The 17,485-nt window shown below is 40.6% G+C and overlaps 3 protein-coding genes across 3 annotated transcripts in view; 1 reads left to right on the top strand and 2 right to left on the bottom strand.

The window, feature by feature from the left end:
• The window catches only part of drosha (drosha ribonuclease III), a 47,839-nt gene extending 45,470 nt beyond the window's left edge, over positions 1 to 2,369 (bottom strand). Inside the window, exons 1-4 of the mRNA XM_060863040.1 lie at positions 2,167 to 2,369; positions 1,008 to 1,751; positions 573 to 873; positions 240 to 381 (exon numbers count right to left, since the gene is read on the bottom strand). Coding sequence (XP_060719023.1) covers positions 240 to 381; positions 573 to 873; positions 1,008 to 1,747 — 1,183 coding nt within the window. The 5' untranslated portion in view covers positions 1,748 to 1,751; positions 2,167 to 2,369. The remainder of the gene's footprint in view (positions 1 to 239; positions 382 to 572; positions 874 to 1,007; positions 1,752 to 2,166) is intronic.
• Positions 2,370 to 2,881: 512 nt separating this feature from the next.
• Positions 2,882 to 6,536, bottom strand: LOC132840932 (ras-related protein Rab-5C-like). The gene is made up of 6 exons (XM_060863027.1): positions 6,376 to 6,536; positions 5,518 to 5,739; positions 5,268 to 5,419; positions 5,022 to 5,144; positions 4,830 to 4,923; positions 2,882 to 3,612 (listed from the first exon to the last, which is right to left on the bottom strand). Exons 2-6 carry the CDS (start codon positions 5,666 to 5,668, stop codon positions 3,491 to 3,493), a joined length of 642 nt encoding a protein of 213 aa, XP_060719010.1. The 5' UTR covers positions 5,669 to 5,739; positions 6,376 to 6,536; the 3' UTR covers positions 2,882 to 3,490.
• Positions 6,537 to 9,389: 2,853 nt separating this feature from the next.
• kcnh4b (potassium voltage-gated channel, subfamily H (eag-related), member 4b) overlaps positions 9,390 to 17,485 on the top strand; it is a 36,568-nt gene continuing 28,472 nt past the window's right edge. The window contains exons 1-3 of the mRNA XM_060890946.1: positions 9,390 to 9,853; positions 14,562 to 14,795; positions 17,080 to 17,211. Coding sequence (XP_060746929.1) covers positions 9,778 to 9,853; positions 14,562 to 14,795; positions 17,080 to 17,211 — 442 coding nt within the window. The 5' untranslated portion in view covers positions 9,390 to 9,777. The remainder of the gene's footprint in view (positions 9,854 to 14,561; positions 14,796 to 17,079; positions 17,212 to 17,485) is intronic.

Raw genomic sequence — 17,485 nt, 5'->3', positions numbered from 1 at the left:
TAAGTAAGCGAGTATTTAAGGAGCCATTTTGATAAATAGATGCATGGGGTTTATAATTGCACACAGGTAAGGGATCAAGCGCACCAGCTAAGCACTACAAAAGTGTGCATGTATACACATTAACTATGTATGATGTTTTTGCAGGTACCTTATTATTATTTGGGGCTATGTGTCTTTACTAGACGCTGAATGTTTGCAGTACTTTTTCAAATGTCTGCGTGTGAAACAGAGAACTATACCATGGTCCAGGTCCAGCTTGGTTTTGGGGGGTTCCCACTTTGGCCGAGAGGATTTGGCGCGTTCCTGGCGTCGTCCAAGTTCCTCCTCAAATCGCTCGTACAGGTCCCTCAGTTTACTTGTCCCCACAACTGTTGAGTCGCCCTGGGAGAGAGATAAAGGGAGGAGTTTAAGAAGTAAATAAACAGTCCTGGCTGGAGTAGGATAGATTAAAAGTGTTAGGCACTTCTTGTAACTCTTGCTAGCTTTTTCTGTCATTGAGGTAAGAGAATAGCTGAGTAGTTGATATGTAGCTAGTAGATACGTGGGATTTAATGAAGCATTAATAACTTTACCACTTGGTCCATGGGGTCATTGGAATAATAGTTCTCGGCGTGAGTGCAGCGGATCCATGCCGGCTTCAGAATCTCTTCCTCATCCTCATCCTCGGTCTCTTTGTAGCTTCTTTCTCGTCCAGCTGTCTCCACCCTCCTTTCCCTCTCCCTGTCCCGCTCTCTATCTCTGTCTCTGTCTCTCTCTCGGTCCTCCTCCATTCGTCCACGTTTTCTCTCTCTGCTTCCTGAGCGGCTGCGAGGTCGTTTCCTGTGTCGGTCAGGTGCAGGAGAGCCCCTGCTGTCCCGGTGACGATATCGCTCCCTGAGCAAAGTAATAAGGTTACTGCAGATACAATGACATCGCTCTGTACACTAACTGATTTTCAGTATCTGAGTGAATGTCAGGTTAGAAGCAGGTAATAAGAAATAATGAATGTTACTGGTTGACTCGCCCACCTGCTGCGCTCTCGGCTCCAGTGTCTCGGAGGGGTCCGGGCCCTTTCGTTCTCTGATCGGTACCGCCCTCCTTCCTGTCGTCTCCTGTCCGGACTCCGCCCTCGCTCCCGCCGCTCTCCGTGCCCACCGTACCCGCTGTACCCGTAGCTTTTGTGACGCCGTGTCCGATCGGGTGACTTGTCACTCTTGAAGTGATGGAAATGTTCCATAGGCTTGAAGGAACCAGATTCAGAGGAGGAGTAGAAATTAGGGTGTAAAGGGGGTAGGTGAGGCTGAGGATGGTAATTCATGGAGTAGGGAGGCTGAAAGGGCACAGAAGGAGGCATCGCAGGTGGAGGAGGAGGAGGAGGTGGGACGTAAGGATATGAGCCCTGAGAAGGGGCAGGGATGCCTCCAGGGACAGTTAAATGAGGAGGAGGGAAACTAGGGGGTTCTGGGAAGCCCTGGTGAAGAGGAAGTGGAGGCGGAGGAAAAGGAGGGCGCAAGGGGCACTGCGGACCCTGCGGGGGAGCTGAGACAGGGTAGGGAGGGAATTCAGGACGAGGTGCCATGTTGGGTGTGTAGGTGCTGGTGCACTGTGGGCTGTAGGTAGAACAGTGAGGTGTTGAGTGGTCATAGGGGTACGGAGGGGGCACAGAGGGTGCAAGAGGTTGAGGAGGGGGCAAACGCAGGGGGGCGGGGGAGTAATTCTGAGGGGGAGGGCGGCCTCGTGGACATCCACGTCCAGGATGAAAGGACATGATCCTGAAACAAGGCCAAAATATGAAGACTATTAAACAGATATGACAGAAATGGAGAGAAAGAAAGTTCACCCTTCATAGTGCACTACATAGTCAGTCAGTCACTTAGGAATCTGAATACCTACTGGACATATATTGTGCATGATGTAGGGACCCTTCTATAGGACCCTTACATACTTACTGAAGGTATTTATTATGCAAAATTATGCACACGCACGTGCACTTTATTCTAAAAGCAAACACAACACGTAAACAGCACTTAATAAACATCAGGACTCCGGTGTACATTTATGCTCGTGTCCATTTTTATCTCTTTAACGTTTCTGACATCTCAGACTCAGGGGGAAATCATGAGAAAATGTCATCGTTTCTATTTAAACACACACAAAAAAAACCCCGTTCAAATTAAGTGTGCCTACCTGGGCGTGCTAACCGCTAATCAAGCTAAATGTGCTAACGGGACAAAATCTCATCGATGTCGAACCAGAGGCAGCACGAGCCCGATAAAATAAAAATATAAATAATAATTTTATGTTTAAATTCATGTAACAATGGTGTATAAACACAGCGATAACACTTTGCTCTTATAGAGGATCTGGGTTCCTAATAAACGCCAAGAAAAAAAAACAATCCTCGACCGCTTTCTTTTTCCTAGATAGGTGCACTACATAGGGCACAATCCACCTCATATACACTCATTCTAGGGCACTAGAAATCAAATACTAGAAACATTTGGGATACGGCCTGCGGCTTTTACCCGACAAGCTTAAAGAGATGGAGGAAAGTTTGGCCAATCAAATCAATGCATGTCAACATCAGCCAATAAACGTTAGAGGACGCGTGTCCGTCGTTAAAACGCGTCAACTCGAAACACGATGTGGTGATAAAGGCGTTCCTACCGCGCGATGGACTCAGCTGAACGTACACCCGTAATGAAAAGATGCTGGTTGTCATTGTAACGTTTTTAATGGGGTGGGTTTAGCCACTGTTCAATAAATCGGTGAGAAATAATCATTCAGGACTTCAGCAAAGATCAAACTTGTGACTAGAGTCTAAATCAGAAGTGTCAAATTTGCATATATATGAATATTCATAGTGTCTGTTTGAAACCAAGAAAGACACTACACACAGATCTTTCCCTCCTTTTTTTTAATTTTCCTCTTTACAGATTGAAAAACTACAATGTTAAAAATGCTTCTTCAGGTATCAGAGGTAATGCTCTCTCTCTCTCTCTCTCTCTCTCTCTCTCACACACACACACACACGCACACACACACAAAACCCCGATGATAATGCCATGATGTCCACCATTGCAATAAAAACAATACTCATTCATGTACAAAATGATTTGGGTGCAAGATTCCCACCATGAGCTCTTCATTAAGATTGTTACACACCAAAAAAAAAGAACAAAAACTAAATAACAAAGGGGAGGAGGGAAAAGTGGTGCACGCACCACCCACCACCAAAACACTCACAGCTGTTTATTGTGTTTTTAAAACGAGCCTCGAGACATAAATCAAGTTAGTATTTTCATACAATATGGATAAACCGGACAGGAAGTGAAAGAGTGAGAGAGGAAGTGCTAGCTTATATGATTTCTGTAGGAAATAATGATCAAAAACATAATCTCTGAAAGAATCATCATCATCATCATCATCACTATAAATGCCAGGCGCTCGTCTTCGGTTCCTCTGCGACTCTGTCTGGACCCTTTGCTACCAGAATAAACGAATCAGTGAATCAGTTGCAGCATTTGCCTGTGGAGCTCTGGTGGGCGGAGTCTTGGAGGTCCACACCTGTTCGACCCCGCCCACTGGCCCCACCTCCCCCAGCTTGAGGCTCGTTCTTCGGCAGCTTCTTCGCTGTAGGAGGGAGAAAAGTGTATTAAAGAATGAGCAAATGATCATCAGCAAGGGGCTTTTAACCAATCAGATTATCTAATCCAACAAGAGGGAAAAGGGGTTGAGCTCAAGCTAAATCAATCAGAAATTCAATCACTTTTCACAGCAGTACAGTGCTTGTGAAAAAGTACTAGCACATTCCTGATTTTTTTGTACATTTGTCACACTTAAATGATTGAATCATCAAGCAAATTTTAATAGTAAATAAAAAAAATGCAGTTTTAAAATGTTTCATTTTAAATGAAAAAAAAAGCTGTCCAAACATGCCTGGCCTTATGTGAAAAAGTAATTGTCCCCTAAACCTAATAACTGGCTGTGCCACCCTTGGAACTCAGGGGTTTGTGATCCTTGTCCAGCTGCATGATCCAAGTGCACTTGAGCTTGAGGTCATGAACTGATGGCTGGATATTCTCCCTCAGGATTGTCTTGGTAGAGAACAAACTGGCAAATGCGAGACAAGCCTTTGTGTTCTTTTTGGTCAGCAGTGTCTTTGAACCATCCCATGGATGCCATTTTTGCCCAGTCTTTTTCTTATTTTTTTTTTATCATAAACACTGAACTTACCTGAGGCAAGTGAGGCCTGCAGATCTTTAGATGTTGCTCTGGGTTCTTTGGATTAATTTTGGCTCTTTCCAGACTGATACATATGTCACTTACTTTGTTTCTCATCTGTATTTTAATTTCTTTCGATTACAGCATGATCTGTTGCTTTTAGCATGCTTCACTTTGTAAAACAGTTGGGTGGGATGGGTTTTTTTGTGGGGAAATTACTTTTTAATAAATCCCCCTTAATAAATGAAATCATCATTTAAAAACTGCATTTTCTATTTACTGAAGTTATCTTTGGGTAATATTGACATTTATTAGATCATCTCAATCATTTAAGTGTGACAAAAAAAACAAATAAATAAAAATAAATAAATAAATAAAATCATGTAAATACTTTTTCACAGCACTGTATGTGTCTATTGTGAGAGTCAAGTAGAGAATTTAGAAAGCGGAAGTTTGTGATTGGCTGAAGGGATTTAACTTAAGCTCCACCCTTTGTTGACTCTCTTCCTTTTCATACAAAGATAAACATAAACACAGAAATTATTAAACAAGTGTACATATAATTTTTACTAAAATGTCTTGGGTTGGCATTGTGTGTGTATGTGTCTGAGTGTATTTTGACTTACCAATGGCCATAAATATCTCATTGACGTTCATTGCTGTTTTGGCTGAAGTCTCCATGAACAGCAGGCCATTATCGTCAGCGTACGCCTGCGCTTCCTGTTCCAGTTCACACAATATAACGTTAAAATGGCAGTTTTTAAATCCAACACAACAGAAACACTCACACACGCTGGTACACACACATACACACACACCTGGAAATCAACGGCTCTCTTGTTAGTGAGGTCAGCTTTATTTCCAGACAGGGCGATGACAATGTTGGGACTTGCCTGTTTCTGCAGCTCGTTCACCCAATTTTTCGCTCGTGCAAATGTGTCCTGCACGTGCGCGCACACACACACACACACACACACACACACACACATTAGTGAATGGGTGAGTGAAAGAATGAATGTATGAGTGAGTGAGTAAGTGAATGAGTAGGTGTATTTCCTTCGCACAATATTAGTGATGTCATAGACGATGATGGCTGCCTGAGCTCCTCTGTAGTACATCGGGGCCAGGCTGTGGTAGCGCTCCTGTCCGGCTGTGTCCCAAATCTCAAACTTTACTGTTGTGTCATCCAGGCACACAGTCTGTGTGAGGAAGGCCGCTAGACACACACAAAATAAACAGTCTGGATTAGTCCATTAATCAATTTACATTCAATAATAAAAGTGATGATAACAGAACTGGTCATTGAGTAAGAACCTCCAATGGTGCTTTCCTGGTACTCGTGGAACTGGCCCTTGACAAAGCGCAGAACCAGACTGGACTTCCCCACAGCTGACTCGCCCAGAAGAACCAGCTTGAACTGGCAGATCTTATTCCCCGTGGCCGGCCCGTTGGGTCGACCTGCCATTATGATGCGCTGACGATGTGGATCCGAGTCTAGACGCTCAGACAGGAACGAGACGAGAATGTCGGATCAGTCTGGAACAACAAGACCAGTTTACATCAGGATCATTTTCTCTGAGGTTCTTGAAGCTTCTCAGGAGACCAATTTCCTCAAACAGCAGGGCAATTTACCAACATTTACTCTTTATTACTGACCAACACAATACATTTAACTGTTTATACTGTTAAAAGGTATCCATGCAACAGATCGCGGTACATCGACCGAGCGATATATCAACACTGCCCTTTTTTCTGTACTGCAGTTGGGAAGTGAGAAAAGCTGATACTCTTAAACTCACAGCTACTCTGATACATCCATATAATCACGAATCGGTCGCCAAGTGACGCAATTTCCGGGCAAAACTTAACTATTAAACTTTTATGTGCTAATTAATAAACCTTAGCGTTAATTTGGTGCTAGTTAGCGCTCTGGCTAGCGTTGCTAAGCTACTGACAAATATCTGAGGCAAAGTTCGCATCACTTTTATATTTCACTTATGAAATGTTTACTTTTAATAGAAATGTTGTCCTATGTAAAAGTTTTGGAATGCCGTTAAAGTCCAGACGGAGCGCAAACTCACAGGCTAGCAGCTAGCCTAGCTAATGTTGGCTAACAGGCTAGCTGGGTAAACTCAATTTAACAAAAGACATCTTAAGCTGCAAGACACTCACCTAAACGCTTGTTTTTACTTTAAGTGAAGATGGACGAATTACGTTTGTTAATGTTCACACCGCAAGATGTCGGACTTTCCTCTTTCACTTGTTTCCTTGTCAAAACATGACAGTTGTTTTTCCCCGGTGTTTTTCCCCCACCCGTATTCACACAAAACCCGCCCTTCTTCGTTATAATTGGCTAACATTGTCTATGTCCTGCCCATGAGCAGAGAGTTCTAACCAATCCTGGTGCACAATAATTTATATTAGTAGCCAATCACGAACAATTTTGTAGGGTTTTACGGAATCCAGGTGGGAAAATTAACCTCTTGTTTTGGCCTTCTTTTCTATGAGCTAGCCAATCACTACGAGCCAATGCTAATTACTGAACAAAAAAAAAACAAAAAAAAAAACGTATGCTGTATCTTTGTAACTAACATATTAACGTCTCTGTTTATCAAGTACATTTGTGTTTTTTATATTTAATGATTGAAGAAAAAGAACAAAACAAAATAGTGTGCTATTAGCTAATGTTTATAGTTTGTAGTTCGTCTTATATCAAATCTTACGGAGGAAAACGATATATTTATCAATTTTATGTTTATCGAAGAAACTCAGAGTTGTCAGAATAATTATTTATTCTAATTACATTTATAATTATATATAAATGGACTTCAGTTTATAATTATGATAAGAACGAATATTCTACTTCCGGTTCCGTCCACGTAGGTGGGACGTTTTTCCACAAGATGTCGCCAGATTCAAACTCTGAGCTTTTTTTTTTTTTTTACACATTTCATTAAAAAACTATCCAAATTTCTCAAAAATGTTGTGTATTCAATATTACATTTTATACATAACAATCATTAAAAATAAATATATATATAGATAAATAAGGACTGGTACAAAGAAGAGTGTATTTAGCATAGCACAGTGCTCTGCGCTCTGCTCTGTGGAAGTGGGCTAATATTTTTAGCAGTGCCCCATTTTCTACACATGCCTGACGTCATCATTTCTATTCTGGTGGCTCTGTGTGTTCAGACAAAAGGGGAAAAAAATACATCTACTAAATTTGCTAGCACAAGCAAGCCTCAAGAAGCTTGTCTTATGCAATACAACTTGGGAATATGGTGTGCTACTTTCCTGAAAAGAACACAAGTGTCACTAACCCAAGACTGTTAATTTGCTGTAACTGTAAGGTTGCTAATGCTAGTCTAAACCCTTACATTTATAAGTGAAACCGATTGAACATTTATAATTGTGGCAGATGACAAATTCACTGAATTTTTTTTTTTTTACCATTTTAAAAGTTACAAAAAAAAACAAGTTAATTTAGCCAGACATAGTTGGTGTAGTTTGCTTCTTTTTTTAAAATAAATCCTGAGATTCTTATGCGATTACAATTCACGTTCCAAGACCCTCAGTGAGCTTTCAACTTTAGCTTTGAATATCAATCATTAAAAAAAGTCTAATGAATGTGAATGTCCTGTGTCTCAGTCAGCTAAAGGAGAGTCTGTGCTCTCACCAATAAATGCATAGTAGTGAACAAGTATGAAACGTGTTAGGCTGGTTGAATGTGTGTGTGTGTGGTACTCAGTGTAAGGAAATTAAGCTAAATGTCCTCTTCATCCTGACTCATGACTCTTAATAACCACAGTGATGTGTTCACCTGAAGGACTTCTCAATATTTGATGTGCTGCGCATTTCATTTACATAATTGTGCATTAATATGGCACAAGTCTTTCATTTTAAACTGAATGACCCACCTCCAACAGCAAGAGGTAAATTACACACACACACACACACACACAAACCATGGGGGGAACAAGGTCATCAAGGACACAATCAACGCCGCCAATGTGTGTTTCTGTGAAAGCACTTCAGTTCAGGTCTGCAACACACACACACACACACACACACATATACTGTACATACACTTGGAGCATCACAGATGAAAAATATGAAGGATGGAGACAAAGAGACAAAAAGACACATTAGAGACAGAAAGAAAAAAGAAAGACAATAGAATAGACTCTGGAGTGAGAGAGAGAGAGAGAGAGAGAGAGAGAGAGGGGTTTTATTGATACATGTTTTATTAAACAGTATATTTTTTTAAAAACTCCAAACAAAAGGCACACTTTTAATAAGAACATGTGCTTAGAACAAAGAACCGAGGAATATCCCAGTGCAATCCAGCAGAAAATCTGTGCAATAGTACTGTGTGTGTGTGTGTGTGTGTGTGTGTGTGTGTGTGTGTGTGTGTGTGTCTCTTTCTCTCACACATACTGTGCAGAATCATAAGACTACTATGGCAGCACAGTGTGAGGCACAATGAGTGGTAGAGTCTTACACACACACACTTTCACATTGTTTGTGAAAGTGTAACTGCCAAAAACTGAAACAAACAGAAAAGTGACAGACAGCGAGAGAGAGAGAGAGAGAGAGAGAGAGAGAGAGAGAGAGAGAGAGACAGAGATATGATGTAAGAGATATACTGAGAAAGGAATAAAGAGAGAAAAGCAGCAATAGATCGAGAAATACTGAGAAAGAAATAGAGTGAGAGATGGAAAGAAGGAAGGAGAAATATAGACAAAAGGAGAGAGTAAGAGGGAGAAAAGAAGCAGTGGAAGGAGAGCCATGAGAGAGATGGAAGAATAGAGAAAGAGAGGGAGGGCAAGAGAGAGACATAAGATGATCGGGATGTAGGGAAATAAGAGAAATAGGAAATAGCGTGAGAGACAGACAGTAAGAGGGACAGGGATACTGGGAAAGAAAAAGAGAGAGATGGAAGGAAAGAAGGAGATAGAGATATAGAAAAAGAAAGAGAAAGAGTTAGAAGGAGGGAGAAACAGACAGAGAAGGTCAGAGAGAGGGAACAAGAGAAGATGTGATAGAGATAACAAGAGAGAAAGACAGTAAGAGGGACAAAGACAGAGAAAGATAGAGTCGAGGATGGATAGGGAGAGAAAAAAGGAGCAATAGAAATAGGGAGGGAGGGAGGGAGGGGGAAAGAGAGAGAGTAGCAGAGGGAAGTGGAGCACTGAGGCATTGAGGTGTAAAGATGCACACAGAGACACCACACCTCAAGCAGATAAACGACAGAACAAACGGTGCAGAGAAAGAGGACAAGGACAAAAAAAGGAGGGAAACTGATAAAGGACAAAAGAGGACAGAAGGATGGATTGAAGATTGAAGTAATACTGAAAACTCACTCTCTATTTCTCTAAGAAGAAAGGAGAGAGGACAAGAAGAAGAAACAGTTTCAATAGAAACGAGGGGAATCCCTCCTTTATTTTTTACCCCATGGGTTAGCTCAGTCCAATCTGACCCCCTTGACTCAAAGGACGGAGTGAGGAGCAGAAAGGGGGGACAGCCAGACAGCTAGACAGCCAGACAGAGACAGACAGGTCGTGTGTCATCATGCCGGTGATGAAGGGGCTCCTCGCCCCACAAAACACTTTCCTGGACACAATCGCCACTCGCTTTGACGGCACCCGTGAGTCTCTCTCTCTCTCTCACACACACAAACCTGGCATTTACTGTAAACTTTTGATTCGCTCTCCCAATTGTGAAAGAACCTGGTTTAATTATTTGCATAAAATTTGCATATTGTAACATATAGAGAATATTTAATTCAAAACCATTTCCAGCTCAAGACTCTCATTTCCTGTGGAAAATCTGTGGAATATTCTGGATTGTGATTGGTTGTCTGGTGCTGATTAATGCTGAACTTGAGGATTAACGTCCCTGACCTTTGTCAGTAAAATGTTTAGAATATGTCTGGGGCAGCCCTGTCCTGTCATTGCTGTGTTACCTAACTGTGGACACCTGTAGTGTGTTAGCTTAATGATGAGGTTATCAATGTTTTCGCAATTACAAAGTGAGCATAATTGAACCACAATGTTCTATTAACAACTCGTATTTTTCTATGAGCCTGGACATACTGATTTGGGATTCATGGTGGGCACTAATATGAATGCGATTTCTAGCATAAACGTTACGTTTTTGTTTTTTGTTGTTGTTTTTTAACAAAACCACTTGATCACTCACCACATCGTAATCATAAACTCGTCCCCAGACTCTTCAGAGGAAGACTTGAAGGTAGCATTCGTGTCTTTTCGAGCCCTGGTTTTTCAATCAGCAATATTGTGTCCAATCAGCTACGTGTATGTGATGTTCAGTAAGCACCCACCTCTTTCTATCTTCTTAATTTACTCTTTTTGGTTAAGGTTAGGGTTACTGTTATCCTGCATCCAGCAGCTAAATGTAAATGCTGATTGAGTTTCTGGGTTGTATTTACATGACATCAGGTTGCTTTTGGCAGATTTGTCATACCTGCTACTGTCTCTACAAAATACGTGCTCTGTGTAGATGCAGTTGAGACACAGGAAAAGTCCACAAGAGATTATGATTAAAACCAGACTCTCTATCTCCTTATTTCTCTCTCTTTCTCTCTCTATATATAAATATATTATATTTATATTTATTTGTATGTGTCTCCCTCCCTCCCTTCCTCCCCACTGCTCTATCTCCTTATTTCCATCTGCCCCTCTGTTCTCTCTATCATTGTATGTTCCTCATGTTGTTTGTGTATCTGTGAGTTGGGCTCATGGGAGTAGTTGTCAGGTGACAGCAGTGTTTGCGTATTGCACTCATTTTACACAACAGCACTCCTCCACATAATCACATCTATCTATCTATCTATCTATCTATCTATCTATCTATCTATCTATCTATCTATCTATCTATCTATCTATCTATCTATCTATTTTCAGTTGCAATAAGTTGTAATACGTTCTCGTTTCAATAGAAACAACTAATTCACAGAGTTGTGTTCCAAATAAACATGTTTAAATTTTGATATCTGTAAAGTAATGTTCCTGTAAAGAAATGTTACTGTAACATTTACTGAAGGAGTATCCAGTGTCAGAAGTGAACCTGTAACTTTAAGTTACCCGACATGTGCAGTTTCCTGGTAACAACCTGGGTTTTGTGTGTGTGTGTCGAGAAGAACGAGAAAAACGCTCTGCTGGTCAGGTGCTTGCTTACTTTATAGCAGCTATAGACAGTCACCTGCTTTGTCTAGTTGAAGTTAATGAGACAAAACCATTTTCAGGATGTTTCTTAGAAAGTGCAACTGTAGGAACAGATAAAGAAGGAAAGCTGGCATCTGCTCCTGGCTCTCCCTGTGTGTTCGCCTCTCACGGAGACAGCTGCACACACACACAGTCACACACACACACACACACACACACACACACACACACACACACACACACTCTCTCTCTCTCTCTCTCAAGGCAGAGCAACATCCTTCCTTGCAGCAGCAGGAGTCTCAGCGCAGCTCAAAATAGCTTCATCTAGTTGCCAGGAGATCAGCTGTAAGCAAAGTCGAAGCGCCCTGAGCTTCCTAATCACACAATAACAACTTTAACATGTCACTTTACATCTCCCAAAACGATAGCTAAGTTGCTTTAATGGCTCGACTTGTGATTCGTGACTTTAAAGCATCTACATCGAGCTGCTTTGGGGATGCAAAATGTCATCACTTATTGTGGAGAAAAGGCTACAGGGTGTAAGTGAGCTCAGGATTTATTTTAGGAGGAACATTGAGATCAAAGACTGAAATTCATGTCCAAGACTCAGCATCCTTCAGCACACACATCGCTCCACATCAACCGCAACAATATGTATGTCATTTAAGTAATATTCAGAGGGGAGTAGTTTTTCGGGAGATATCATGTGTTAGGTCACATGACCAAGACATGTCTTTACGCAGTAACGTTCCTAAAACTTCAAAAATTGTTTCATATGACAACATTCCACCTGCTGTATTGTTCATATCATAATGAGCAGAATAAATATTCAAATTCTAATTTTATTCGTCACATACACCATCATACACAGTATATTGTAGTGAAATTCTTTTTTTTTTCTTTGATATAAAAATAGCAAATAGTAAGTAGAAAGAATGAATAAAATAAAGGAATAAATATAAGGCACAAATAGATACAATATAAAGAAGAAATAAATATAGCAAATACACTTATATATTTTTGATATATTAAAAAAAAAAAATCAGAAATATATCAGAAAATAGAATCAGAAACAGAGGTAGTGTTGAGTGTGGTGCAGTGATGGATGGGCTTGATTATGGTCATAAATATACAGTTGCAGAATGTGCATGTAGTGCAAATTGTAGTAAACAAAAACATAGATGTAACAGCAACTTGAGATGAGGGAACGGTGTCCATGATTTATTAAATTCTGGCCACTTCCTGGACAGTTTAGTCGACAGATACCAATTTGCCTCCATTGCCAGCATTGAATAACAGCCTTACAGTATGTGTCACTTACTGTCCCTTGGAGTGGCAGGAAAGCAAAACCAGATTGGGACCTTAGCTAAATTTGGGCCTTTTTTCTCTGTTAAGCATCGCCAATAAGGAAGAGTGAAGGGATGCGCATGTGTGAATGGAGCACCTCCAGCTTCTTAATCACAGACTATCCACTTCAGCATGTCACTCTGCATCACTCAAACCTACAGGAGAGAATGCATGAACCTTTTTAAACCCTACATTTTACACTTGAGCCAAAAGTGAAGGGAGGTTTCATGCGCAGTGCAGCCTACACATCCTCCCTCTGCTACGTTCTGAGTGAAATGAAGGCATAAAGCTTCCAAAATCACAGCGTAAGCGTTAACATGTCCCTCAGGATGACAGGAGAGCACATCAGATTGGAAATGTGGCTTCATTTGTGGCTGCTTATTCGCTAATTAGGACTGGAAATCAGAAAGTGTGAAGAGCGCATGCATAAGGAGCAATAAACAAAGATTCAGGGGTTTGTTTAACATATTTTCTGCTGAATTCACTCACCTGCTTTCTCATTCACATCCCTGCTATCACAAATCAGCTACCATACCAGGAAGGTGAAGCCTACCACATGCTTGCTACTAAAGCAGTAGTACATAGCATTATTGTTTGTAGATATATTCAGTAATAGTAACTTCCTGTGATGCACGTGAAGCCAGCCAGCTGTTTTTTTTTTGTTTTTTTTTTACATATATTTAACTTTAGGGTACACTTTATTTGGTGTAGTCACTACTGTCTGTATTCCGTGTTGAATTAATCATGTAGTGAGACCTGTATTCAGACCAGAGATTTTGAACTACAGACTACACAATTCAGGGGGGCACGGTGGCACGGTGGCTTAGTGGTTAGCACGTTCGCCTCACACCTCCAGGGTCGGGGTTCGATTCCCGCCTCCACCTTGTGTGTGTGGAGTTTGCATGTTCTCCCCGTGCCTCGGGGGTTTCCTCCGGGTACTCCGGTTTCCTCCCCCGGTCCAAAGACATGCATGGTAGGTTGATTGGCATCTCTGGAAAATTGTCCCTAGTGCATGAGTGAATGAGTGTGTGTGTGTGTGTGTGTGTGTGCCCTGCGATGGGTTGGCGCTCCGTCCAGGGTGTATCCTGCCTTGATGCCCGATGACGCCTGAGATAGGCACAGGCTCCCCGTGACCTGAGGTAGTTCGGATAAGCGTTACAAACAGGGGTCAGAGTTTGTCTGATATTACCCTGGATTCTGACTTTCTCTCAGACATTGTTCCATGTTTTATCATGGGCAAAATCACGTCACATGTTCACCTTGTCACATGACCATGTTGCCCAAATCATGCTGTTGTCTGATAATCACAAGTAATTAAGATTCATAGTCTCAAGTTTCATAGTCTTTGTGTTTCATTTGTTGCACTGTAAATTAAACGTGTTCCTGTACCGGCATCAGGCTCTGCTGACACAATTCCTGACACCATTAATCAGACACATCTGACTAATCGTTACTCAAAGATATCGCATCTTCTCTTGAGAACTGCCTTTTTAATGGATAAAATTATGCAGGAAATTCATTTGAGCTGTAAGTGTAGCAGATGAGTTGTTCGGTTAGCTAAGCTATTTTTAATTTTTGAATCACCTCTTTTTTTCATGTTACAAGGTTTTTCATTTGTCAGCAAAGATAAGATCTGGTTCTTCATTCAGTGTTTTCTCAAAAGTTCCTCAAAAGATCTCTAAAATCTTTAAAGCAGAGCATTTATGTTTAAAGGCAGTGGTCTAATGAAATGTATTCAGTTTCATTATAATCTCTCTCTCTCCCTCTCTCTCTCTCTCTCTCTCTCTCTCTCTCTCTCTCTCTCTCTCTCTCTCTCTCCAGATAGCAACTTTCTTTTGGGTAATGCTCAGGGTCACCGTGGTTACCCCATTGTTTACTGCTCGGACGGGTTCTGTGAGCTGACGGGCTTTGTCAGGACAGAAGTAATGCAGAAAAACTGCAGCTGTCGCTTCCTTTACGGCTCTGGGACCAATGAGCAGGTGGCACAGGGCATGGAGAAAGCGCTCGAGAGTAAAGAGGAGTACCAGGCTGAGGTCCAGTTCTACAAGAAGGACGGTGAGAAACACATAGAAATTTACATATACTTTAACTCTTTTCTATAAGGTATAAAAACAATAATATTGTAATACATTACATTTAACAGCAGACAGTAGTGGAAAAATCATATCTTATTTTTATGATATCAGAGGAGAGATTCAAATATTTATTTTATAGTTAGAAAGTAATAATGTTATATTATTATTATTAGCAGTGGTAGCATTAACAGTAATAGTAGTGATAATGGTAGTATTATTATTATTAGCAGTAGTAGTAATCCCAGCATTATTAGTATGAACAGTAATCGTTAGTGTTAGCAGCCAAAGAAATATTAACAGTTATAGTACCGGTAGTATTGGTAGTATCAGCATTATTAGTAACAGTAGTATACTGTACATAGTAGTAGTAGTAGTAGTAGTAGTAGTAGCAGCAATTTTAGTACCAACAGTACTCACTCACTCACTCATTTTCTTCCACTTATCCGAACTACCTCGGGTAACAGGGAGCCTGTGCCTATCTCAGGCGTCATCAGGCATCAAGGCAGGATAGACCCTGCACAGAGTGCCAACAGTACTATTAATAGTAAATTGATTGTAGCAGTATTAATAATAAGAATAGTAGTAGTATCAGCAGTAGTAATTGCAGCATGAATAGTAACAGTAGTAAGAGTAGTAGGCTACTAGTGGTAGTAGTAGTAGATGAGTAATACTCAGCATTAATAGTAACAGTAGTAGCTGTAGTACTATTACAACAGTATAGTTGCAGCTGGGGGGCACGGTGGCTTAGTGGTTATCATGTTCGCCTCACACCTCCAGGGTTGGAGGTTCGATTCCCGCCTCTGCCTTGTGTGTGTGGAGTTTGCATATTCTCCCTGTGCCTTGGGGGTTTCCTCCGGGTACTCCGGTTTCCTCCCCTGGTCCAAAGACATGCATGGTAGGTAGATCGGCATCTCTGGAAAATTGACCGTAGTGTGTGATTGCGTGAGTGAATGCGAGTGTGTGTGTGCCCTGCGATGGGTTGGCACTCCGTCCAGGATGTATCCTGCCTTGATGCCCAATGACGCCTGAGATAGGCACAGGCTCCCCGTGACTCAAGGTAGTTCGGATAAGCGGTAGAAAATGAGTGAGTGAGAGTGAGTGAGTAGATGCAGCTGTGTTACTAGGAGTAGTATTTTTGTACTTTCTAAGATTGCACCAAACTGAAAATGTTGTTATTATTATTATTATTATTATTATTATTATTATTATTATTATTATTATTATTATTATTATACTTGATGTGAGATTGGATATCTATACTGTAACTACATTCATATAATATATTATTGCTATTAGAATTTTTTGTAGCTCAGAGAGCTGGACTTAATATGTATTATAATAATAAATCTATAATAGTCACATCTGACACGACAATTAGATACCAGCGCATTATTACAGCTTTTTATACAAATTATACTGACGTGATGTTCGACTACTTTATGTTAGTACAAAATATATTTATACATTTTCATTCCAATAACTATATGTCATTACAGCTTGCTTTATTCTTGTTTTTCATGACTTATTCATCTTATTAGATGTCTATATTTATGCACAGACAAAAACAAACCTTATATTTATATATAACACTGAGAGTAGGATAAAAAAGGAAATAATTCTAATATACACTATATGGTATGTGTAGTGAGATGAAGTGATGTTTTATTGAGGCTTATCCACAATTCTCCCTCTGTGTTCTCTTCATCCACTTCTTTTATTAAATCTGAATCTCTTCCCAGCGTACGATGAAATCTCTGTACTCTGCTTCCTCCGCCATAAGTATCATGTACCAGGAACCACATAAAGCCCTTAATCCTCTGTTTGTTCCTCTCCTCTCCTCTCCACCATTTTCCTTTAGCAATCCAAACATCTGTCACAGGTCTTCTTTCTCAGATACGTCTGTCTATCAACTAAATCTTCAGAAATCTCACACTCCGCTCTCTCTGGAAATCCGGAGGACAATTTCTTCCTCATGTACTCAGAGGGAGGTGTTGGGTTTAATCAGATTTAATCACAGTTCACTGAAGTTCAATTACAGAAAGAGTGAAAGAACAAATGAAAGAAAAAGATGTCAAGTAAACCGCCTGTACGGCGAGGATGGAGTGTTATGAGGGGAAAAATAAATAAATAAATAAATTATATATATATAATTAAAAGAAAGAAAGAAAAAGAATCTTCACACTACAGTGATAATGTGTTAAAGTCTCACCACTAATAGACACACTTCTGTGTGTTGTGTTGTGTTGTGTTGTGTTCTGTAACAGGAGCATCCTTCTGGTGTCTGCTGGATATCGTTCCCATTAAGAACGAGAAAGGAGAGATGGTACTTTTCCTGTTCTCCTTTAAAGACATAACGGACTCATACGGAAAGAGCCACCATGGTGGCAGGAGAGACGGTACGGCCCAAATCTTACCTTATTATGGTTAATGAACTTGTGTCAACCTACAACGCTGCTGCTGAATGCTAGACGGTAATTGGACAGAAGGTGTTGATTAGTTTTCTGTAACGGCAACTCTGCCAGTGTAGGACAACACAGGTTTCTATAGTAACAGATCATCCACAAGGACAAAAAAATCGTTGATATAGTGAAGTTCTTGATAAGAAGATGTTTATTTTTATACATTCTATGGAAAGAGTCTCCAGCATTAGATGTAAAGCTATAACTAAAT

The sequence above is a fragment of the Tachysurus vachellii genome, chromosome 2 (assembly GCF_030014155.1).
Source record: "Tachysurus vachellii isolate PV-2020 chromosome 2, HZAU_Pvac_v1, whole genome shotgun sequence".
Lineage (NCBI taxonomy): Eukaryota > Metazoa > Chordata > Actinopteri > Siluriformes > Bagridae > Tachysurus > Tachysurus vachellii.
The sequence above is the reverse complement of the archived record's forward strand: the minus strand, read 5'-3'. Positions and strand labels throughout refer to the sequence as shown.

What these genes read in the sequence shown, in the direction of transcription:
- LOC132840932 (XM_060863027.1), bottom strand. Translation starts at nt 5,668, where the DNA reads ATGGCAGGTCGACCCAACGGGCCGGCCACGGGGAATAAGATCTGCCAG. An exon ending in CCAGGAAAGCACCATTGGAG is followed by an intron (nt 5,420 to 5,517) that starts GTTCTTACTCAA and finishes GTGTGTGTCTAG; the next exon opens with CGGCCTTCCTCACACAGACT. An exon ending in TGAGATATTTATGGCCATTG is followed by an intron (nt 3,613 to 4,829) that starts GTAAGTCAAAAT and finishes TCCCTCCTACAG; the next exon opens with CGAAGAAGCTGCCGAAGAAC.